Below are 25,003 nucleotides of genomic sequence, written 5' to 3'. Positions count from 1 at the left end.
AAGATATGTGGCAAACATGGTGATGTGTGCTAGTTTCTTTCCAGGCTTCTCCAACGGCTTCCCTGGGGGTGTTTTCTTTCTTCATCTCCCGCAGCCTCTGGCTATGTGGGCTCTGTTGGTTCTGGTGGCCCTAAAGGTGTTTCCAAAATGGATCCCTCTTAAAGGGCTCCAGTAAGCAATCCCACCTTGAATGGGTGGAGACACATCTCCATGGAAAATGGCTAATAAAAAGTTACCACCCAAATTAGGTGGGTCACATTTCCATGGAAACAATCAAAAAGGTCCTACCCAGCAATATTGAGTGAGAATTGAAGAATTTTGCTGTTCTGGGGTATACAACAGATTCAAACAGCCTGTTTCCCTAATAGGCTCTTATTTTGAGGAGAGATATGCTGCTAGCCTTTGTATATGTGATTGGATAAGTTAACAAGCTAGTTTTTCTGAAAATACATAGATGAGGAATAATAGGCAAGTTCAATGTTGTGAACGCCACAACATTTGCCAAAGGAAGACGGACTTCACTCAGGGCTTATGGAATTTTTGAGTAGAGCACCATTAAAATAATTTTTGTGTTTTCGGAGTGTTTTGTGAAAAGGCTTCCTGATAGAGGGTACATTTGGGAGGAAATTTAGAAATTGAATTTTCTTCTGCTTAAAAAATGTAAATTATGCTACTTAAAAAGATTTTGGAACTAAAAATTTGACATGTCAAAGGTATTCTTTCTTTTTTTTTCCTTTCGTACATCTTTCTTAATCTTCACTTTCTTCTATGTCTCCCTTTCCCCAAACTATTTCTATGTACTTGAAATACACTTAAATATACACATAGCACTTATGTACAAAAATATACTTGAATTTTTTAATTTAAAAATCATAATTGGGATCATACGATACATAATTCCTTCATGCTTATTTCATTCAACAAGAAATGTTCAGTGTTTTACTCTCGACTGCATATTGAGCTGCTTCATTATTTCATTATGTGGAGATACGTAATTTTTTGTAATGAACATTCATTGTATTTCAGTTTTTATTGTGAGCATTGCTAATGTGAACATTTTGGTCTACTTATTTTTCCCTTTATATTACGTTTCCAAACATGAAAATTTATATTGAGTTTTGCTAAATTGCACTCCAAATAAGTTTGTCACATTTTGTTTGCAGTAAAAGGGTGTGTTTCACACAAAAATATCCCCCATCCCCCGTTTTTCTCACATCCTTACATTGGTGGGTTATTTCAGTGACTGATACGATTTTGCCAAGCAAAGTGCTTTAGTTTGCTAAAGCTGCCAGAATGCAACACACCAGAGATGGATTGGCTTTTAATGAGGTTTGTTTACTTAAAAACTTATAGTTCTTCAGAGGAAAGGCAGCTAGCTTTCATCTGAGGTTCTCTGTTACAGGGGAAGGCACATAGCAACGTCTGTTGGCTTTCTTTCCTGGCTTCTGGGTTCCAGTGGTTTTCCCCAGGGTGATTCCTTTCTGCATCTCCACATCAGCTGGGCTGAGCAGCTGAGCTGTCTTCTGAACTCTCTCTTTTAAGCCTCCAGCTAATTAAATTAAACCTCACTCATTGTGGAAGGTACTCCCTTAGCTGACTGCAAATATAATCAGCCATAGATGAATTCCACATATTTAAGACAACAGAAACAGAATAATAGGGCATCTTCTCTAGCCAAGTTGACACCTGAACCTAACTACCACATAAAAAATGAATTGGGTGGGGGACTTCCTGGAAGATGGCGGCTTAGTAAGACGCGCGGATCTTAGTTTCTTCTCCAGGACACCTACTAGGGGAGTAGAAACGATACAGAAAACGCCCAAAGCCACAACAGAGATAAAAAAGACAGCGTACCCCATCCTGGAACGGCTGGCTGGCTGAGAGAAGCAGCTCGGGTGAGATCGCCGAGGCGCGCGGGCCTTACCGGGCGGGGTGGCAAGCGGCCGGAGTTACTCCCTTCCCCCTTCCCGGGCCGGCTGGGAGAATTGGAGAGGTGGTCCCCTGAAACCAAGGCGACTGGCGCCCACACCACGCGCAGCCCCCGGACCAACTGAGAGAATTGGATCGGAAACCCCCAGGCCGCGGAGAACGGTGACCCCGTGACTCCCGGGGAACGTGCACTCTCTCGGGCGGGCCGCTGCCGCTGGCGCCCTCCAGCCACGCTTGTTGCCCAGGGCCGACTAGGAAATTCGGACGGGCTCTTTCCCTGGCTGCGGCGACCAGCAACCCTCCCTGCGTTCGGACACCCTCCCTGCGTTCGGACCCCGGGCCGGCTCAAGCCGCTTCGGCTAGCGAACCCCCAGGACGGCGAGAGTTTTCCAAAGTTAAAGGTCCCACAGCACCTTTTACTGGTGGGACCCGCAGACAAACGTGTGCCACGAGCGCCACCTACTGGGCAGGATAAGAAAAACAGAACCCAGAGATTTCACAGAAAAATATTACAACCTTGCTGGGTCCAACACCAAGAGAAATCTGAATAAATGCCCAGACGCCAGCAGCAGAAGATAACTGTCCACGCTCAAAAGATTGAGAATATGGCTCAGTCAAAGGAACAAACCAATAGCTCAAATGAGACACAAGAGCTGAGACAACTAATGCTGAATATACGAACAGAAATGGAAAACCTCTTCAAAAATGAAATCGATAAATTGAGGGAGGACATGAAGAGGACATGGGCTGAACATAAAGAAGAAATAGAAAAACTGAAAAAACAAATCGCAGAACTTATGGAAGTGAAGGATAAAGTAGCAAACATAGAAAAAATAATGGATAGCTACAATGATAGATTTAAAGAGACAGAAGATAGAATTAGTGATTTGGAGGATGGAACATCTGAATTCCAAAAAGAAACAGAAACTATAGGGAAAAGAATGGAAAAATTTGAACAGGGTATCAGGGAACTCAAGGACAATATGAACCGCACAAATATACGTGTTGTGGGTGTCCCAGAAGGAGAAGAGAAGGGAAAAGGAGGAGAAAAACTAATGGAAGAAATTATCACTGAAAATTTCCCAACTCTTATGAAAGACCTAAAATTACAGATCCAAGAAGTGCAGCGCAACCCAAAGAGATTAGACCCAAATAGGCGTTCTCCAAGACACTTACTAGTTAGAATGTCAGAGGTCAAAGAGAAAGAGAAGATCTTGAAAGCAGCAAGAGAAAAACAATCCATTACATACAAGGGAAACCCAATAAGACTTTGTGTAGATTTCTCAGCAGAAACCATGGAAGCTAGAAGACAGTGGGATGATATATTTAAAATACTAAAAGAGAAAAACTGCCAACCAAGACTCCTATATCCAGCAAAATTATCCTTCAAAAATGAGGGAGAAATTAAAACATTCTCAGACAAAAAGTCACTGAAAGAATTTGTGACCAAGAGACCAGCTCTGCAAGAAATACTAAAGGGAGCACTAGAGTCAGATACAAAAAGGCAGAAGAGAGAGATATGGAAAAGAGTGTAGAAAGAAGGAAAATCAGATATGATATATATAATACAAAAGGCAAAATGTTGGAGGAAAATATTATCCAAACAGTAATAACACTAAATGTCAATGGACTGAATTCCCCAATCAAAAGACATAGATTGGCAGAATGGATTAAAAAACAGGATCCTTCGATATGCTGTCTACAGGAAACACATCTTAGACCCAAAGATAAACATAGGTTGAAAGTGAAAGGTTGGGAAAAGATATTTCATGCAAATAACAACCAGAAAAGAGCAGGAGTGGCTATACTAATATCCAACAAATTAGACTTCAAATGTAAAACAGTTAAAAGAGACAAAGAAGGACACTATATACTAATAAAAGGAACAATTAAACAAGAAGACATAACAATCATAAATATTTACGCACCGAATCAGAATGCCCCAAAATACGTGAGGAATATACTGCAAACACTGAAAAGGGAAATAGACTCATATACCATAATAGTTGGAGACTTCAACTCACCACTCTCATCAAGGGACAGAACATCTAGACAGAGGATCAACAAAGAAATAGAGAATCTGAATATTACTATAAATGAACTAGACTTAGTAGACATTTATAGGACATTACATCCCACAACAGCAGGATACACCTTTTTCTCAAGTGCTCATGGATCATTCTCAAAGATAGACCATATGCTGGGTCACAAAGCAAGTCTTAACAAATTTAAAAAGATTGAAATCTTACACAACACTTTCTCGGACCATAAAGGAATGATGTTGGAAATCTATAATAGGCAGAGTGCCAGAAAATTCACAAATACGTGGAGGCTCAACAACACACTCCTAAACAACGACTGGGTCAAAGAAGAAATTGCAAGAGAAATTAGCAAATACCTCGAGGCGAATGAAAATGAAAACACAACATATCAAAACTTATGGGACGCAGCAAAGGCAGTGCTAAGAGGGAAATTTATTGCTCTAAATGCCTATATCAGAAAAGAAGAAAAGGCAAAAATTCAGGAATTAACTATCCATTTGGAAGAACTGGAGAAAGAACAGCAAGCTAACCCCAAAGCAAGCAAAAGGAAAGAAATAACAAAGATTAGAGCACAAATAAATGAAATTGAAAACATGAAAACAATAGAGAAAATCAATAAGGCCAGAAGTTGGTTCTATGAGAAAATCAATAAGATTGATGGGCCCTTAGCAAGATTGACAAAAAGAAGAAGAGAGAGGATGCAAATAAATAAGATCAGAAATGGAAGAGGAGACATAACTACTGACCTCACACAAATAAAGGAGGTAATAACAGGATACTATGAACAACTTTACGCTAATAAATACAACAATTTAGAGGAAATGGACGGGTTCCTGGAAAGACATGAACAACCAACTTTGACTCAAGAAGACATAGATGACCTCAACAAACCAATCACAAGTAAAGAAATTGAATTAGTCATTCAAAAGCTTCCTAAAAAGAAAAGTCCAGGACCAGATGGCTTCACATGTGAATTCTACCAAACGTTCCAGAAAGAATTAGTACCAATTCTCTTCAAACTCTTCAAAAAAATCGAAGTGGAGGGAAAACTACCTAATTCATTCTATGAAGCCAACATCACCCTCATACCAAAACCAGGCAAAGATATTACAAAAAAAGAAAACTACAGACCAATCTCTCTAATGAATACAGATGCAAAAATCCTCAATAAAATTCTAGCAAATCGTATCCAACAACACATTAAAAGAATTATACTTCATGACCAAGTAGGATTCATCCCAGGTAGGCAAGGATGGTTCAACATAAGAAAATCAATTAATGTAATACACCATATCAACAAATCAAAGCAGAAAAATCACATGATCATCTCAATTGATGCAGAGATGGCATTTGACAAGATTCAACATCCTTTCCTGTTGAAAACACTTCAAAAGATAGGAATACAAGGAAACTTCCTTAAAATGATAGAGGGAATATATGAAAAACCCACAGCTAATATCATCCTCAATGGGGAAAAATTGAAAACTTTCCCCCTAAGATCAGGAACAAGACAAGGATGTCCACTATCACCACTATTATTCAACATTGTGTTGGAGGTTCTAGCCAGAGCAATTAGACAAGAAAAAGAAATACAAGGCATCAAAATTGGAAAGGAAGAAGTAAAACTATCACTGTTTGCAGACGATATGATACTATACGTCGAAAACCCGGAAAAATCCACAACAAAACTACTAGAGCTAATAAATGAGTACAGCAAAGTAGCAGGTTACAAGATCAACATTCAAAAATCTGTAGCATTTCTATACACTAGTAATGAACAAGCTGAGGGGGAAATCAAGAAACGAATCCCATTTACAATTGCAACTAAAAGAATAAAATACCTAGGAATAAATTTAACTAAAGAGACAAAAAACCTATATAAAGAAAACTACAAAAAACTGCTAAAAGAAATCACAGAAGACCTAAATAGATGGAAGGGCATACCGTGTTCATGGATTGGAAGACGAAATATAGTTAAGATGTCAATCCTACCTAAATTGATTTACAGATTCAATGCAATACCAATCAAAATCCCAACAACTTATTTTTCAGAAGTAGAAAAACCAATAAGCAAATTTATCTGGAAGGGCAGGGTGCCCCGAATTGCTAAAAGCATCTTGAGGAAAAAAAACGAAGCTGGAGGTCTCGCGCTGCCTGACTTTAAGGCATATTATGAAGCCACAGTGGTCAAAACAGCATGGTATTGGCATAAAGATAGATATATCGACCAATGGAATCGAATAGAGTGCTCAGATATAGACCCTCTCATCTATGGACATTTGATCTTTGATAAGGCAGTCAAGCCAACTCACCTGGGACAGAGCAGTCTCTTCAATAAATGGTGCCTAGAGAACTGGATATCCATATGCAAAAGAATGAAAGAAGACCCATCTCTCACACCCTATACAAAAGTTAACTCAAAATGGATCAAAGATCTAAACATTAGGTCTAAGACCATAAAACAGTTAGAGGAAAATGTTGGGAGATATCTTATGGATCTTACAATTGGAGGCGGTTTTATGGACCTTAAACCTAAAGCAAGAGCACTGAAGAAGGAAATAAATAAATGGGAGCTCCTCAAAATTAAACACTTTTGTGCATCAAAGAACTTCATCAAGAAAGTAGAAAGACAGCCTTCACAATGGGAGACAATATTTGGAAATGATATATCAGATAAAGGTCTAGTATCCAGAATTTATAAAGAGATTGTTCATCTCAACAACAAAAAGACAGCCAACCCAATTACAAAATGGGAAAAAGACTTGAACAGACACCTCTCAGAAGAGGAAATACGGATGGCCAAGAGGCACATGAAGAGATGCTCAATGTCCCTGGCCATTAGAGAAATGCAAATCAAAACCACAATGAGATATCATCTCACACCCACCAGAATGGCCATTATCAACAAAACAGAAAATGACAAGTGCTGGAGAGGATGCGGAGAAAGAGGCACACTTATTCACTGTTGGTGGGAATGTCAAAGGGTGCAACCACTGTGGAAGGCAGTTTGGCGGTTCCTCAAAAAGCTGAATATAGAATTGCCATATGACCCAGCAATACCATTGCTAGGTATCTACTCAAAGGACTTAAGGGCAAAGACACAAACGGACATTTGCACACCAATGTTTATAGCAGCATTATTTACAATTGCAAAGAGATGGAAACAGCCAAAATCTCCATCAACAGAAGAGTGGCTAAACAAACTGTGGTATATACATACGATGGAATATTATGCAGCTTTAAGACAAGATAAACTTATGAAGCATGTAATAACATGGATGGACCTAGAGAATATTATGCTGAGTGAATCCAGCCAAAAACTAAAGGACAAATACTGTATGGTCCCACTGATGTGAACGGACATTCGAGAATAAACTTGAAATATGTCATTGGTAACAGAGTTCAGCAGGAGTTAGAAACAGGGTAAGACAATGGGTAATTGAAGCTGAAGGGATACAGACTGTGCAACAGGACTAGATACAAAAACTCAAAAATGGACATCACAATAATACCTAATTGTAAAGTAATCATGTTAAAACACTGAATGAAGCTGCATCTGAGCTATAGGTTTTTGTTTTCTTTTGTTTTGTTTTGTTTTGATTTTACTATTATTACTTTTATTTTTTTCTCTATATTAACATTCTCTATCTTTTTCGGTTATGTTGCTAGTTCTTCTAAACCAATGCAAATGTACTAAGAAATGATGATCATGCATCTATGTGATGATGTTAAGAATTAATGATTGCATGTGTAGAATGGTATGATCTCTAAATGTTGGGTTAATTTCTTTTTTTCCGTTAATTAAAAAAAAAAAAAAAAAGAGAAGGGGTAATTGGAGATGAAGGGATACAGACTGTACAACGGGACTGGATATAAAAACTCAGAAATGGACAGCACAATACTACCCAATTGTAATGCAATTATGTTAAAACACTGAATGAAGCTGCATGTGAGGTATAGGTTTTTTGTATTTGTTTTTTTGTTTTTTTTTCTTTCTATTATTGTTTTAATTCTTATTCTGTTGTCTTTTTATTTCTTTTTCTAAATCGATGCAAACGTACTAAGAAATGATGAATATGCAACTATGTGATGTTATTAAGAATTACTGATTGTACATGTAGATTGGAATGATTTCTAATTGTTTTGTTAATTCTTTTTTTAATTAATAAAAAAAAAATGAATTGGGTGATCAAAGATAAACCCAAGTGAAAGTGCAAAGAATAATATTGTAATTGAGTGATTGAATGGGTGTGGAAAAGAGTGGAAAAGAGATGAATCCAGGAAGACAGTCTGGATATATGAAGAGTCTTTTTAGGATGATAAAAGACTTGGCCTAATTTCTTAACAGTAAGTAGCCAACAGAATATTTTAAGGGAGTGACATGACCAGATTTGTTTTGGTAGATCACTAGTTGCAGTGTGAAAGAATGGTTTGGAGGGGAAAAAATGAGTCTTAAGAGATCATTGCAAGTCTAGATTCTCAGTTTTTATAAGTACCTCTCTTGGAATCTTTCAGTAGGATTAAATTTCTTGTCAACCTGGACTGTACAGATGGAGTCTAGAGGAAGCAGTAGAGATTTTGTATTTGTCCTCTGGAAGCCTGATGGCCAAACTTGCCTTAGAGAAGACTTCAGCTTCACTTATATTGTGTTAAGTTGGTAAGAAACAAAGCAGGCTAGAAAGAACTGTTAAATTCCTAGCCTTCTACTTTGGGTTTCAGGTTGAGGGGGGTGGAGAGCAGCTGGCATGAGGACAGATGTTACTGAAGAATTGAAAGTAGTCAATTCAGTTCAATGTCCCACTCTCAGTTCTCACCCCCAAGATAGTTGGAACTTTTAAAGGGGTATAGGTTCTGGATATGGAAGACTGAACTTTGTTTTGGATCAGAATAATTATATCCATTTGATATCGTTGTATTTCTATTTTTTTTTCCTTCATTGACAAATATATTATAATGTGATTTCCATTCCTTATTTTTGAAGGTAAGCAACTGCTCCCCTTGTCCGGCAGCGTACATAGCAGTGTGGGACAGGCATCCTGGCAGTCTTCAGGAGAAGCATCAAACCTAGTTCGAATGAGAAACCAGTCTCTTGGACAGTCTGCGCCTTCTCTTACTGCTGGCTTGGTAAGTGCTAGTAAAGATGATGACTTGTTCTATGAACAAATCTTTGATTCTCATTTATTGTTGCCCTATCCTTTATTTTCCTTTTTATGATTTGGGTAATTTAATTTACCAAAGTGAAGTATAGAACAAGGATGGAATTTAATAGAGTATATTCCAATTGCTCTCTCATGCTGTTACTGAATATACAGTGAGAATTAAGAAAGAGATTTTATATGGTTGTAACTTTTATGAATAAATTTCCTGGGAAAGAACTTTAAGAGAAATGATTCTGAATCTTGTGAAGTTTTGTTGCTTTTGTGTACAGCTCTGTGGTACACATATTTAGTACCAGTAGGATAGGAAACATGTAGAAACACAGTAGACACTTAAATATATATTTGATGAAAGAATGAGCCCTTTTTTGGATAGACAGTTCCTTACTAAGGTTAAGCTGAAGATTGTATGTTGTACTCTTTATCTTCAGTGGCCCTCCCTCTCTTATTTAAGGTACCCATTACTTTTGGCTGATCTTGAGTTCTTTACTCTATCCAAAAGGCAGGGTAAACTAATATTTGCAGGATATAATAACAGAAACTTGCTCTTTTAAAAATATAATCTCAACTGGACTTTGAGACTGTATACCTTTTGGGTCAACATATGTGGAGTAGAAAGTTTTGTGCATTTGTCCATCCTGGGAAGTGGTGGTAGGGAGAAGTATTCAGGCAACAATTGGGAAGCTGATTTTTTGGATCAAAGAGTTTCCTGTGATTCTAGGCCTAGGTGAGAATCAGAACACTTGTAGAATTTTTCCCTTCTCAACTTTTCTTTTAAAATTTTTACACTTAGAGAAAAGTGGAAAAAATGGTACAGTGAATATCCATATATGTTTTACTTAGATTGACCATTTTGTGAACATTTTGTGTAATTTGTTTTATCTGTGTTTTTATATACTTTTTGTGAAATACTTCAAAGCAAGTTGCAGATATTATGATACCTCACCCTTAATTATTTCTCCTAAGATCAGGAACAGTCTCCTAAATAACCACAAAACATTTTCAGATCCAATAAATTTGACAATGATTCAGATTTTCCCTGTTGTTCCCAGCATGTCTGGTATACCACCCTCCCTGCCATCCAGCCCCATTTCTTTTAACCTCTGAAACTAAAAAATACAACTACCTGGAATATCAGAGAGATTTTGATCCAGAGGGTCTCTAGGGTGGTTTCGGGCACCCTTAAAGTATTATACTTGATCCAATGATACCACTTTAAGTACTCCTACCACCAAAGCAGAGCTAAATGTTTCATTTAAGGTGGTGTGTTTCAGAGGACATTCTGGACTGAGGTTGCTGGAATCCTAGGTGTTTGACTGGTGTAGAATATTCCTAACTGTTTTAGTTTGTAAAAGCTGCTGGAATGCAATATACCAGAAACAGAATGGCTTTTAAAAAAGGGAATTTATTAAGTCGCAAGTTCTAAGGACTTGAAAATGTCCCAATTAAAATAAGTCTATAGAAATGTCCAAATTAAGTCACCAACAAGAGGTTATCTTCACTCAAGAAAGGCTGATGAAGTTCAGGGATTCTCTCTCAATTGGAAAGGCACATGGCAAACATAGTGATGTCTGCTAGCTTTCTTTTCAGGCTTCTTGTTTCATGAAGCTCCCCGGAGGTGTTTTCTTTCTTTATCTCCAAAGTTTCTGGCTGTGTGGGCTCTTGTGGTTCTTGTAGCTCTGAAGCTCCAAAATGTTTCCTCTTTTAAAAGAGTCTGGTAAACTAACCAAGACCCACCTGGGATGGGTAGAGTCACATTTCCCTCTAATCAAAGGTTAATACCCACAATTGGGTGTCACATCTCTGTGGAGATAATCTAATCAAGTTTCCAACCTACAGTCTTGAATAGGGATTAAAAGAGAGTTTGGCCTAGGAGGGAGGCCACATATAAGCAACAACAGAGATTCTCAGGGGGTAACTCTTAGGCATAATTTTAAGTAGGTTTAGCTTCACCATTCTAGAAATAATTTTTTTTTTTTTAGTTCACTTTTTGATTTATTTGTTGTTTTGGGGTAGAGGTAGGGGCTAAAACCAGAATACATCATATTTAGGGCAGACTATATACTGTATTATACAAGTTAATTTTCAAATTCCAGATATGCCTTTTCTAGTAATGCCTTCATTTCATTTTATGCCTCCTGTATGTTTCTATCAAGTCCATTTATAACACACCCAAAATAGAGTAGTAACAATTTCCTTCACAAGCTCTATTGGGTGGGAAGAGGGTAGGCATCATGTAGAGCTAATAAAAGCACACCTCATGGTGTGAGAGTTTTCTCATCTCACTGAAACTTTCTCTCCATGCCACCTCTCCCAATTCAGGAGGATTTAATTTATAATTTGGATTTTTAAACCAGAAAGTTATGGCCAATCCCAAATCACCCAAAGAACCTGTTAAAGTTGTATCAATAAGCAGCTTTCTTTTTTTTTTGCATGGGTAGGCACAGGGAACCGAACCCAGGTCTCTGGCATGGCAGGTGAGAACTCCACCTGCTGAGCCACTGTGACCCGCCCAATGAACAATGTTTAATTGAAGGACTGAAATAATTAAATAGAAGGCACAGTAGCACTGTAAAGCTTTTTCAGATCATAATAATCGTTTTGTCTGTGTGCATGGTACCCAAACTTTCTTTTTAGTTAAGTGTCTGCTGAACAACCAGGAAGTCTTTATTTGTCATCCTTCCCTTTGGTCTTTCTGTATACCATCTCTTGAAAACTGGCCAGAATGTTGTTCTCTCTTTCATCTCTCTTCTTGGTTAAAGGATGCAAGGGCTCTCTTCTCATCAGCACTATAGATCTGGTTCTGTTTGCACAGTCGCACAGCCTCCATTCAGCGATGCCTGCTACCACTCATTACGTAACCTGAGCATTCAAATGATGCAATTTCTTCACTTGTCAAGCCAATTTCACCTCTTTGTGGGATACGTTTTCCAGCTTTTACATATTCAGCCATAGCTGCACCTTCACCAGTTAACAGAGCATGGCCATAGTTCAAAGTTTTATCATCTTGAGAGGCAAGTGTTTTTGGAGGAACCTCTGGTCCAGTTAAATCTGAGGGTTCTTCAGGTTTTGTTCGATCCTTCCAGGGATTCTCAAGAAATTCTTCTTGGGAATCTTTAGAGCTGGAATCACTGGTCTCTTTTCTATTCTTTTTAGACTTCTTTTTCTTGTACTTCTTCGATCTGTGTTTCTTCTTCTTTTCCTTGACTTTCTTCGTTTTTTTTGTATCTTCATCACTAGAGTCTGTTTCAGAATCAGAGTCACTGTCACTATCGTCAGAATACTTCTTGTGTTTTCGTTTGGATGATTTTTTCCTTCTTCTTTTCTTGGACCTTTCTTTTGAATGACTAGATTTCTTCTTCATCTTTCTTTCTTCTTCTGAAGTAGAAGCTGATGTAGTACTTTTCCCTGGCTCTTCATCCTCTACTGGTGTATGTTCATCAGAGTCTGGTTCAGGATTCTTTGGAGAAAGTCCCCATACTTCAGGCGCTCCCAATTCTCCAATCCTCTCTTTCTCACTTAATCTCTTCTGCCGCAGGCTCTCCTCCCTCTCCTTGTCCAGGAGGCTAGGCCATGGTTTATTGGCCGCGTATGGACGCAAGGAACCGCCATAGTAGGCAGACGAGGAAGCTGAAGCGAAGGGGGTGCTGCGGGGCCCAGAAGAGCGCCCTCTAGACCGTGATCGCGAGCGACAGCCGTAGGAATAGTTTCGGGAGCCTTGGCTGAGACTGCCCAGCTGATGTCTGAGGCCATTCTGGACCTTGGACCGAGAACAAGAGCGCGAGTGCGAATGGTGGTCCCGCGTGGAGCCGGCAGCTTTGCTGGGCTTGGGGCTCTTCGACAAACTGCGACGCTTCCCGGCGGAGCCCGAGGCCTCCCCCTCCGGGCTCTGCAAGTGGGACACCAGAGCCATCACTCTAAAAATAAATTTTTTAAGCGCAAGTTGTAATATTGAGGGCTTGGCTTGTAAAAATGGGAGTCCCTTATACTTGAGAATACCTTGATCCATTTTTTTTTATTAATTAAAGAAAAAAAAAGAAATTAACACAACATTTAGAAATCATTCCATTCTACATATGCAATCAGTAATTCTTAACATCATCACATAGATGCATGATCATCATTTCTTAGTACATTTGCATCGATTTAGGAAAAGAACTAGCAAAACAACAGAAAAAGATATAGAATGTTAATATAGAGAAAAAAATAAAAATAATAATAATAGTAAAAAAAAAAAGACACAAACAAACAAACAAAAAAACCTATAGCTCAGATGCAGCTTCATTCAGTGTTTTAACATGATTACTTTACAATTAGGTATTATTGTGCTGTCCATTTTTGAGTTTTTGTATCTAGTCCTGTTGCACAGTCTGTATCCCTTCAGCTCCAATTACCCATTATCTTACCCTGTTTCTAACTCCTGATGGTCTCTGTTACCAATGACATATTCCAAGTTTATTCTTGAATGTCGGTTCACATCAGTGGGACCATACAGTATTTGTCCTTTAGTTTTTGGCTAGACTCACTCAGCATAATGTTCTCTAGGTCCATCCATGTTATTACATGCTTCATAAGTTTATTCTGTCTTAAAGCTGCATAATATTCCATCGTATGTATACCCACAGTTTGTTTAGCCAGTCGTCTGTTGATGGACATTTTGGCTGTTTCCATCTCTTTGCAATTGTAAATAATGCTGCTATAAACATTGGTGTGCAAATGTCCGTTTGTGTCTTTGCCCTTAAGTCCTTTGAGTAGATACCTAGCAATGGTATTGCTGGGTCGTATGGCAATTCTATATTCAGCTTTTTGAGGAACCGCCAAACTGCCTTCCACAGTGGTTGCACCCTTTGACATTCCCACCAACAGTGGATAAGTGTGCCTCTTTCTCCGCATCCTCTCCAGCACTTGTCATTTTCTGTTTTGTTGATAATGGCCATTCTGGTGGGTGTGAGATGATATCTCATTGTGGTTTTGATTTGCATTTCTCTAATGGCCAGGGACATTGAGCATCTCTTCATGTGCCTTTTGGCCATTTGTCTTTCCTCTTCTGAGAGGTGTCTGTTCAAGTCTTTATCCCATTTTGTAATTGGGTTGGCTGTCTTTTTGTTGTTGAGATGAACAATCTCTTTATAAATTCTGCATACTAGACCTTTATCTGATATGTCGTTTCCAAATATTGTCTCCCATTGTGTAGGCTGTCTTTCTACTTTCTTGATGAAGTTCTTTGATGCACAAAAGTGTTTAATTTTGAGGAGTTCCCATTTATTTATTTCCTTCTTCAGTGCTCTTGCTTTAGGTTTAAGGTCCATAAAACCGCCTCCAATTGTAAGATCCATAAGATATCTCCCTACATTTTCCTCTAACTGTTTTATGGTCTTAGACCTAATGTTTAGATCTTTGATCCATTTTGAGTTAACTTTTGTATAGGGTGTGAGATACGGGTCTTCTTTCATGCTTTTGCATATGGATATCCAGTTCTCTAGGCACCATTTATTGAAGAGACTGTTCTGTCCCAGGTGAGTTGGCTTGACTGCCTTATCAAAGATCAAATGTCCACAGATGAGAGGGTCTTTATCTGAGCACTCTATTCGATTCCATTGGTCGATATATCTATCTTTATGCCAATACCATGCTGTTTTGACCACTGTGGCTTCATAATATGCCTAAAAGTCCGGCAGTGTGAGACCTCCAGCTTCGTTTTTTTTCCTCAAGATGTTTTTATCAATTCGGGGCACCCTGCCCTTCCAGATAAATTTGCTTATTGGTTTTTCTACTTCTGAAAAATAAGTTGTTGGGATTTTGATTGGTATTGCATTGAATCTGTAAATCAATTTAGGTAGGATTGACATCTTAACTATATTTAGTCTTCCAATCCATGAACACGGTATGCCCTTCCATCTATTTAGGTCTTCTGTGATTTCTTTTAACAGTTTTTTGTAGTTTTCTTTGTATAGGTTTTTTGTCTCTTTAGTTAAATTTATTCCTAGGTATTTTATTCTTTTAGTTGCAATTGTAATAGGGATTCGTTTCTTGATTTCCCCCTCAGCTTACTCATTACTAGTGTATAGAAATGCTACAGATTTTTGAATGTTGATCTTGTAACCTGCTACTTTGCTGTACTCATTTATTAGCTCTAGTAGTTTTGTTGTGGATTTTTCCGGGTTTTCGACGTATAGTATCATATCGTCTGCAAACAGTGATAGTTTTACTTCTTCCTTTCCAATTTTGATGCCTTGTATTTCTTTTTCTTGTCTAATTGCTCTGGCTAGAACCTCGAACACAATGTTGAATAATAGTGGTGATAGTGGACATCCTTGTCTTGTTCCTGATCTTAGGGGGAAAGTTTTCAATTTTTCCCCATTGAGGATGATATTAGCTGTGGGTTTTTCATATATTCCCTCTATCATTTTAAGGAAGTTCCCTTGTATTCCTATCTTTTGAAGTGTTTTCAACAGGAAAGGATGTTGAATCTTGTCAAATGCCTTCTCTGCATCAATTGAGATGATCGTGTGATTTTTCTGCTTTGATTTGTTGATATGGTGTATTACATTAATTGATTTTCTTATGTTGAACCATCCTTGCATACCTGGGATGAATCCTACTTGGTCATGATGTATAATTCTTTTAATGTGTTGTTGGATACGATTTGCTAGAATTTTATTGAGGATTTTTGCATCTATATTCATTAGAGAGATTGGCCTGTAGTTTTCTTTTTTTGTAATATCTTTGCCTGGTTTTGGTATGAGGGTGATGTTGGCTTCATAGAATGAATTAGGTAGCTTTCCCTCCACTTCGATTTTTTTGAAGAGTTTGAGGAGAGTTGGCCCTAATTCTTTCTGGAATGTTTGATAAAATTCACATGTGAGGCCGTCAGGTCCTGGACTTTTCTTTTTAGGGAGCTTTTGAATGACTAATTCAATTTCTTTACTTGTGATTGGTTTGTTGAGGTTATCTATTTCTTCTTGAGCCAAAGTTGCTTGTTCATGTCTTTCCAGGAACCCGTCCATTTCATCTAAATTGTTGTATTTATTAGCGTAAAGTTGTTCATAGTATCCTGTTATTACCTCCTTTATTTCTGTGAGGTCAGTGGTTATGTCTCCTCTTCCATTTCTGATCTTATTTATTTGCATCCTCTCTCTTCTTCTTTTTGTCAGTCTTGCTAAGGGCCCATCAATCTTATTGATTTTCTCATAGAACCAACTTCTGGTCTTATTGATTTTCTCTATTGTTTCCATGTTTTCAATTTCATTTACTTCTGCTCTAATCTTTGTTATTTCTTTCCTTTTGCTTGCTTTGGGGTTAGTTTGCTGTTCTTTCTCCAGTTCTTCCAAGTGGACAGTTAATTCCTGCATTTTTGCTTTTTCTTATTTTCTGATATAGGCATTTAGGGCAATAAATTTCCCTCTTAGCACTGCCTTTGCTGCGTCCCATAGGTTTTGATACGTCGTGTTTTTGTTTTCATTTGCCTCGAGGTATTTACTAATTTCTCTTGCAATTTCTTCTTTGACCCACTCGTTGTTTAAGAGTGTGTTGTTGAGCCTCCACGTATTTGTGAATATTCTGGCACTCCGCCTATTATTGATTTCCAACTTCATTCCTTTATGATCCGAGAAAGTGTTGTGTATGATTTCAATCTTTTTAAATTTGTTAAGACTTGCTTTGTGACCCGGCGTATGATCTATCTTTGAGAATGATCCATGAGCACTTGAGAAAAAGGTGTATCCTGCTGTTGTGGGATGTAATGTCCTATAAATGTCTGTTAAGTCTAGCTCATTTATAGTAATATTCAGATTTTCTATTTCTTTATTGATCCTCTGTCTAGATGTTCTGTCCATTGATGAGAGTGGTGAATTGAAGTCTCCAACTATTATGGTATATGTGTCTATTTCCCTTTTCAGTGTTTGCAGTGTATTCCTCACGTATTTTGGGGCATTCATGGTATATGTGTCTATTTCCCTTTTCAGTGTTTGCAGTGTATTCCTCACGTATTTTGGGGCATTCTGGTTCGGTGCATAAATATTTATGATTGTTATGTCTTCTTGTTTAATTGTTCCTTTTATTAGTAGATAGTGTCCTTCTTTGTCTCTTTTAACTGTGTTACATTTGAAGTCTAATTTGTTGGATATTAGTATAGCTACTCCTGCTCTTTTCTGGTTGTTATTTGCATGAAATATCTTTTCCCAACCTTTCACTTTCAAGCTATGTTTATCTTTGGGTCTAAGATGTTTTTCCTGTAGACAGCATATAGAAGGATCCTGTTTTTTAATCCATTCTGCCAGTCTATGTCTTTTGATTGGGGAATTCAGTCCATTAACATTTAGTGTTATTACTGTTTGGATAATATTTTCCTCTACCATTTTGCCTTTTATATTATATATATCATATCTGATTTTCCTTCTTTCTACACTCTTCTCCATACCTCTCTCTTCTGTCTTTTTGTATCTAACTCTAGTGCTCCCTTTAGTATTTCTTGTAGAGCTGGTCTCTTGGTCACAAATTCTCTCAGTGACTTTTTGTCTGAGAATGTTTTAATTTCTCCCTCATTTTTGAAGGACAATTTTGCTGGATATAGGAGTCTTGGTTGGCAGTTTTTCTCTTTTATTAATTTAAATATATCATCCCACTGTCTTCTAGCTTCCATGGTTTCTGCTGAGAAATCTACACATAGTCTTATTGGGTTTCCCTTGTATGTGATGGAGTGTTTTTCTCTTGCTGCTTTCAAGATCCTCTGTTTCTCTTTGACCTCTGGCATTCTAAGTAGCAAGTGTCCTGGAGAACGCCTATTTGGGTCTGTTCTCTTTGGCGTACACTGCACTTCTTGGATCTGTAATTTTAGGTCTTTCATAAGAGTTGGAAAATTTTCAGTGATAATTTCTTCCATTAGTTTTTCTCCTCCTTTTCCCTTCTCTTCTCCTTCTGGGACACCCACAACACGTATATTTGTGCGGTTCATATTGTCCTTGAGTTCCCTGATCCCTTGTTCAAATTTTTCCATTCTTTTCCCTATAGTTTCTGTTTCTTTTTGGAATTCAGATGTTCCATCCTCCAATTCACTAATTCTAGCTTCTGTCTCTTTAAATCTACCATTGTAGGTGTCCATTGTTTTTTCCAAATTTTCTACTTTGTCCTTCACTCCCATAAGTTCTGTGATTTGTTTTTTCAGTTTTTCTATTTCTTCTTTTTATTCAGCCCATGTCTTCTTCATGTCCTCCCTGAATTTATCGATTTGGTTTTTGAAGAGGTTTTCCATTTCTGTTCGTATATTCAGCGTTAGTTGTTTCAGCTCCTGTATCTCATTTGAACTATTGGTTTTTTCCTTTGACTGGGCCATATTTTCAATTTTCTGAGCGTGATCCATTATCTTCTGCTGGTGTCTGGGCATTTAATTAGATTTCCCTGGGTGTAAGACCCCGCAGGTTGAAAGATTTTTCTGTGAAATCTCTGGGCTCTTTTTTTCTTATCCTGCCCAGTAGGTGGCGCTCGTGGCGCTCATCTGTCTGCGGTTCCCACCAGTAAAAGATGCTGTGACTCCTTTAACTTTGGAAAACTCTCGCTGTAGGGGGGGGGTCGCCAGCCGAAGTTGCTTGGGGGAGTGTCTATCCACTTTCCCAGCCGGATCGGGAAGCCACATGTTTGGAGGGGACCCCGGTTGCCATTCTCCGCTGCTTGGGGATCTCCGATCCAATTCTCCCAGTTGGTCCGTGGGGCTGCGCTTGGTGGGGGGGCACCAGCCACCCCAACTTGAGGGGACCGCCTGTCTAGTTCTCCCAGCCGGCCCGGGATGGAGGGAGGGAGGAACTCCGGCCACCTGCTGCCCCGGCCCGGGGAAGCCCGCGCCCCTCGGCAATCTCACCGGAGCGGGTTCTCCCAGCCAGTCAGCCGTTCCAGAATGGGGTACGCTGTCTTGTTGGTCTCTGTCGTGGCTCCGGAAGCTGTTCTGTAACGTTTCTACTTCTCTAGTAGCTGTTCTGGAGGAGGAACTAAGACCCGCGCGTCTTACTAAGCCGCCATCTTCTCCGGAAGTCTCTACCTTGATCTGTTTTGATCTCATTTTTGCTTTTTGTGTGAGGTGAGAGTCCAACTTCACTATTTTGCCCATGGATAATTAGTTATCCCAGCAGCAAAGAGAAGATTATTCTTTCCCTATTGAATGGTCTTGACACACTTGTCAAAAATCAGTTGAGCATAGACACATAGGTTTATTTCTGAATTCTAATTCTTATCATTGATGTGTATGTTCAGCCTATGTCAGTGCCATGTCTTTTTTGAACATTTTTTTATTGTAGAGAAATGACATATATATGAAAAAGCAATAGATTTCCAAGTACATTTTAACAAGTAGTTATACAACAGATTTTAAAGTTTGATATGGGTTACAGTTCCATGATTTTTCATTTTTTCTTCTAGCTGCTCCAAGATATTGAAGATCAAAAGGAATATCAATATATTGATTCAGAAGTCGTACTCACTTGCTAAATCCTCTCTTCTCTATTATATTCTTTCTTCTATTTTTTCTTTTTTGTGAAAAATAGCATATATACAAAAAAGCAATAAATTTCAAAGTACATTGCAACAATTAGTTGTAGAACAGATTTCAGAGTTTAGTATGGGTTACAATTCCACAATTTTAGGTTTTTATTTCTAACTGCTCTAAGTACTGGAGACTAAAAGAAATATGTGTACTGATTCAGCACTCATACTCGTATGTTAAACCTGATCTTCTCTGTATAACTCCACCATCACCTTTGATCTTTCTCCCACTCTTTAGGGGTATTTGGACTGTGGCCATTCTAACTTTTTCATGTTGGAGGCTCTGTTTTAGAACTTATCTGGTCCAGAGACCTATCTGGAGTTACCTTAGTGCATGAAACTTTTGTAGAATCTTCTATAATGCCCTAGGTATTCTTTACAATTTGCAAGAATGGTTTTGGTTGGGGTTTGGCAAGTTATGATAGTAACAATGTCTAACTGAAGCAAGCATAAGAGTGACCTCCAGAGTAGCTTCTTGACTCAATTTGACCTCTCTCAGCCTCTGATACCTTATTCGTTACACACTTCTTACCCCTCTTTTGGTCAGGATGGCGTTGTTGATCCCGTGGTGCCAGAGCTAGACTCATCCCTCAGGGTTATCTCCCATGCCACCAGGAAGATGTTCACACCTGGATGTCATGTCCCATGTAGTGGGGAAGGCTATGGTTTCACTTGCAGAGTTGGGGTTAGAGAGAGAGAGGCCGCATCTGAGCAACAAACGAAGTCCTCCGGAGATGACTCTTAGGCATATCTATAGGTAGGCTAAGCTCCTCTGCTACATATATAAGCTTCGCAAGAGCAAGCCTCAAGATCAAGGGCTTAGCCTATTGATTTGGATGTCCCTAATGTTTGACATAGTATCTGAGGGTTCCCCAGTGGTCATAATGTCTTGATTATGGTAACTTTGTAGTAAGTTTGAAATCAGAAAGTGTGAGTCCTCTAACTTTGTTCTTATTTGAAGATTATTTTGGCTATTTTGGGTCTATTGCAATTCCGTATGAATTTTCTAATCACTTTTTCGGTTTCTACAAAGAAATTGTAGAGTAGGATTGTATTAATTCTGTAGGTAATTCTTTGATGGTATTGCCATCTTAACAATATTAAGTCCTTTGATCCATGAATATAGGATCTTTCCCATTTATTTAGATCTTCCTTAATTTCTTTCAACAATGATTTGTAGTTTTTAGAGTGTAAATTTTACACTTCTTTTGTTAAATTTATTCCTAAGTATTTCATTCTTTTTCATTCCATTATTAATGGAATTATTTACTTAATTTCATTTTCAGATCATTCATTCCTAATGTATAGAAGTACAGTTGATTTTTATATATTGATCTTGTGTCCTACAGCCTTGCTGAACTAGTTTATTAGTTCTAATAAATTTTTAGTGGATTCCTTATGATTTTCTACATACCTGATCATGTTACATTTGAGTAGAGATGCTTTTACTCTTCCTTTCCAAATTGATGTCTTTTATTTGTTTACATTGCTATTCTAATTTGCTAGTTGCTGGAATGCAGTATACCAGAAATGGAATGGCTTTTAAAAAGAGGAATTTAATAAATTGCTAGTTTACAGTTCTAAGGCTGAGAAAATGTCCCAATTAAAACAAGTCTATAAATATCCTATTTAAGGCATCCAGGGAAAGATACTTTGGTTCAAGAAAGCTGATGACATCCAGGGTTTCTCTCTCAGTTGGAAGGGCATGTAGTGAAGATTTTCAGTTTTTTCTGCTTCTCATTTCATGGAGCTCCTCCAGGGGCATTTTTGTTCTTCATCTCCAATGTCTCTGGGAGCATGGGCTCTTGGCCTCATGGTTCTGCTTGGCTCTTGTGCAGCTTTCTGTGACTTTTTGTGGCTATGTTGTTCTGCTCTCTCAGAATCTCATGGCTTTCTCTGTTGTGTTCTCTAGCTTTTTCCAAAGTGCTGCTTCTTTTAAAAGATTCCCGTAAAACCAATCAAGAGCCACCTGGAATGGGTGGAGACATGTCTTTCCCTATCAAGTTTAACATCTCCATGGAGATAAGCTGACTAAAGTTTCCAACATGCAGTACTGAATAGGGATTAGAAGAAACCGTTGCTCCCACAAGGTCGATTAGGATTAAAACATGGCTTTTCTAGGGTACATAAACCTTTTCAAACCAGCACAATTGTCTAATTTCCCTGGCTAGAACCTTCAGTACAATGTTGAATATAAGTGGTGAGCGTGAACATCCTTATCTTGTTCCTGATCTTAGGGGGAAAGCATCTAGACTTTCACCATTAAGTATAATATTAGCTGTGGGGTTTTTGTAGATACCCTTTATCATACTGAGGAAGTTCCATCAATTCCTAGTCTCTTGAATGTTTGCTGTGACTACTGAGATGATCATGTGGTTTTATCTTTTATTCTGTTGATATGGTGTATTATATAATTGATTTTCAGATGTTAAACCAACTTTTCATTCCTGGGACAAATCCTAGTTGGTCATAGTGTATTAAGTATTTTCAAATGTTTCTGGATTTGGTGTTCTAGTAATCTGTTGAGAATTTTTGTGTCCATATTCATATTTTGAGCTATAGTTTCCTTGTGATGAATTTGTGTGTTTTTGACATCAAGGTAATGCTAGTTTCATAGAATGAGCTGGGAAGGGTTTCTTCCTCTGTTATATTTTGGAAGAGTTTATGAAAAATTTTTGAAGAGTTTGATGCAATTCATCAGTGAAACCTTTTGGACTTTGTATTTTTTTTTAAAGGATAGTTTTAAAAATTAACAATTCAACCTCAATTCTTGTTATATAGGGCTATTTGGATTGTTTATTTGTTCTTAAGTCTTTTTCAGTAGTTTTTGTCTTTCTAGGATTATGTTCATTTCTTCTAAGTTATCTTATTTATTGGTATAGAATTGTTCATAGGATTCCTTTACAATCCTTTTTATTTCTGTAAGGTTGGTAATAATGTCTCTTTCATTTCTGATTCTAACAGTTTAGGTCTTTTTTTCTTTTTCTTGTCATTGTAGCTAAAGCTTTGCTGATTCTGTAAATTTTTTTGTAGAATCAGTGTGTTAGTCAGTTTTCTCTAGAGAAATAGAGCCAACAGAAGAGATCTGTAAACGGGAAATCTATAAAGGTGTCTCACACAACCGTGGGAATGGGAGGCCCAAAGTCCACAGGGCAGGCTCTGAAGCTGGCAGTTCCGATGAAGAGTCTGGATGAACTTCACAGGTGAGGCTTACTGGTTGAGTAATAGCTAGTGTCTTTGTTCCCCCTTATTAACCTTCAACTGATTGGATTATCTCATTGTGGGAGGCGTGCCGTAGTTGATCGCAGATATGATTAGCCACAGATGCAATCAACTGACTGATGATTTAATACAACAGCCTTCCGGTTTATAAACCAGCCACAAAATATGTTTGCAGCAACGGTCAGGCTAGTGCCTACCTGACCAAACCGCTGAGCATAATCTCTTGGCCAAGTTGACACCAGATTCTAACCATCACACTCTGCCCCTTGTCAGCTTTGCAGGTATGCACATCACCTTGAAACACACTTAATTTCTAGATAGAGAACAGTAACAGGCATAGTTTTGCACAACAGTACTCAGCTGTCCTGTGTATAACTGGAAGCACACGACACCTCTCCAGAATAGGGTGCAATTCCTTATGTAACATTCACTCTTAAACTTCATGTCCTATGACTTAAATAGTATAACATGAACAATACAACTTCATCATATGATAAGAGGAAAACATTTACTTATGGACAAATGCAAACATCTTCATAACAGAACAGGGAGGAAATATTCACACAATCACAGCCCTCATTTCTGTAACTGTTCACATGGTCGTGGTTCATATTTATCACTACCTTCTTCTACTACCCATTTCATGTTCCCTTTACCCTCAGCAAATACTTCAGCTAGTTGTGGTTCTTTGCCAGGTGGGGGGACCTAGACCTTCATTCCTGAAGTTTCTGGGCCATTGATAGCCCTACCTGGATTGGATGGTTGCAGTTTTACATCGACTTTAATCACAGGGTATGGTAGTACTAAGAGTTGTCCTAGGAGACCTCTGTATTCCAGGAACATTCTTCCTTACCTCTGTTGAATAGTTACAGTCCTATTTCCCCTTGATAGTCAGGATTAGTCAACCCCACACAGAATAGTAATTTGTCACTAGTCACTAGATAGATAATTAATATCACTAGGGGTGATGATGAGTGGTGCTACTCCCATTTCCATTCCTTGATTCCTGGACCCATGAATCTTGGCTATGGGAGGAACAGCACCATAGAGTGTACATGATTCAGAGTATACACAGCCTCCTGGAGAACATTGCTTCAGCCCTCCAAGGTATTGCCATCTGGTTGGCACCATATTGGATCTTCAAAAGATCATTCCACCATTCTGTTGATCCAGCTGCCTCTGGGTAATGGGGAGCATGGTAAGAACAGAGAATTCCATGAGCATGTGCCCATTCCTGTACTTCATTTGCTGTGAAGTGGGTTCCTTGATCAGAAGCAATGCTGTGTGGAATACCATTATCATGGATAAGGCATTCTGTAAGTCCACGGATGGTAGTTTTTGCAGATGCATTGCATGCAGGAAATGCAAACCCATATCGGGAGTATGTGTCTATTCCAGTTAGAATAAATTGCTACACCTTCCATGATGGAAGTTGTCCAGTGTAGTCAGTGTGCCTCCAGGTAGCAGACTGATCACCTTGGGAATAGTGCCATATTGGGGACTGAGTGTGAGTCTCTGCTCCTGGCAGATTGGGCACTCAGTAGTAGCTATAGCTAGGTCACCTTGGTGAATGGAAGTCTGTTTTGCTGAGCCCATGCATAACCTCTATCCCTACCACCATGCCCACTTTTGTTTATGAGCCCATTGGGCAATGGCAGGAGTGGCTGAGGAAAGAGGATGACTTATATCCACAGATGGGTCATCTTATCCACTTGATTATTAAAACCTTCTTTGGCTGAAGCTACCAAGATATGGGTTTGCATTCCCTGCATGCAGTGCATCTGCAAAAACTTAACCATCTGTGGACTTACAGAATGCCTCATCCATGATAATGATTTTCCACACAGCATTCACATGGGACACAAATATCTTCAAGTTCTTTGCCCACATGGAAACGTCTGTGTGCATACAGCTTCTCCAAACCTCTTTGTCACCAATTTTCCAATCATTCCTCTTCCAAGTCCCTGACCATCCAGCCAAACCATTAGTGACGGCCCATGAGTCAGTATAGAAATGCCACTAGCCACTTCTCCTTCCAAGCAAATGAACAACCAGCACTGCTTGAAGTTCCACCTACTGGGAGGATATCCCCTCACCAGTGTCCTGTAAGGACATCCCAGAAAG

At 38.6% G+C, this 25,003-nt stretch overlaps 1 protein-coding gene and 1 pseudogene across 2 annotated transcripts in view; one reads left to right on the top strand and one right to left on the bottom strand.

Annotated features, from left to right (window-relative positions):
• The window catches only part of MAST2 (microtubule associated serine/threonine kinase 2), a 434,887-nt gene that overhangs the window by 58,656 nt on the left and 351,228 nt on the right, over positions 1-25,003 (top strand). For both annotated transcript variants that reach the window (XM_077149799.1, XM_077149797.1), the window contains exon 3: positions 8,953-9,095. In XM_077149799.1, coding sequence (XP_077005914.1) covers positions 8,953-9,095 — 143 coding nt within the window. The remainder of the gene's footprint in view (positions 1-8,952; positions 9,096-25,003) is intronic.
• On the bottom strand, positions 11,795-13,040 carry LOC143674305 (NF-kappa-B-activating protein pseudogene; annotated as a pseudogene).

The sequence above is a fragment of the Tamandua tetradactyla genome, chromosome 2 (genome assembly GCF_023851605.1).
Source record: "Tamandua tetradactyla isolate mTamTet1 chromosome 2, mTamTet1.pri, whole genome shotgun sequence".
NCBI lineage: Eukaryota > Metazoa > Chordata > Mammalia > Pilosa > Myrmecophagidae > Tamandua > Tamandua tetradactyla.
The sequence above is the reverse complement of the archived record's forward strand: the minus strand, read 5'-3'. Positions and strand labels throughout refer to the sequence as shown.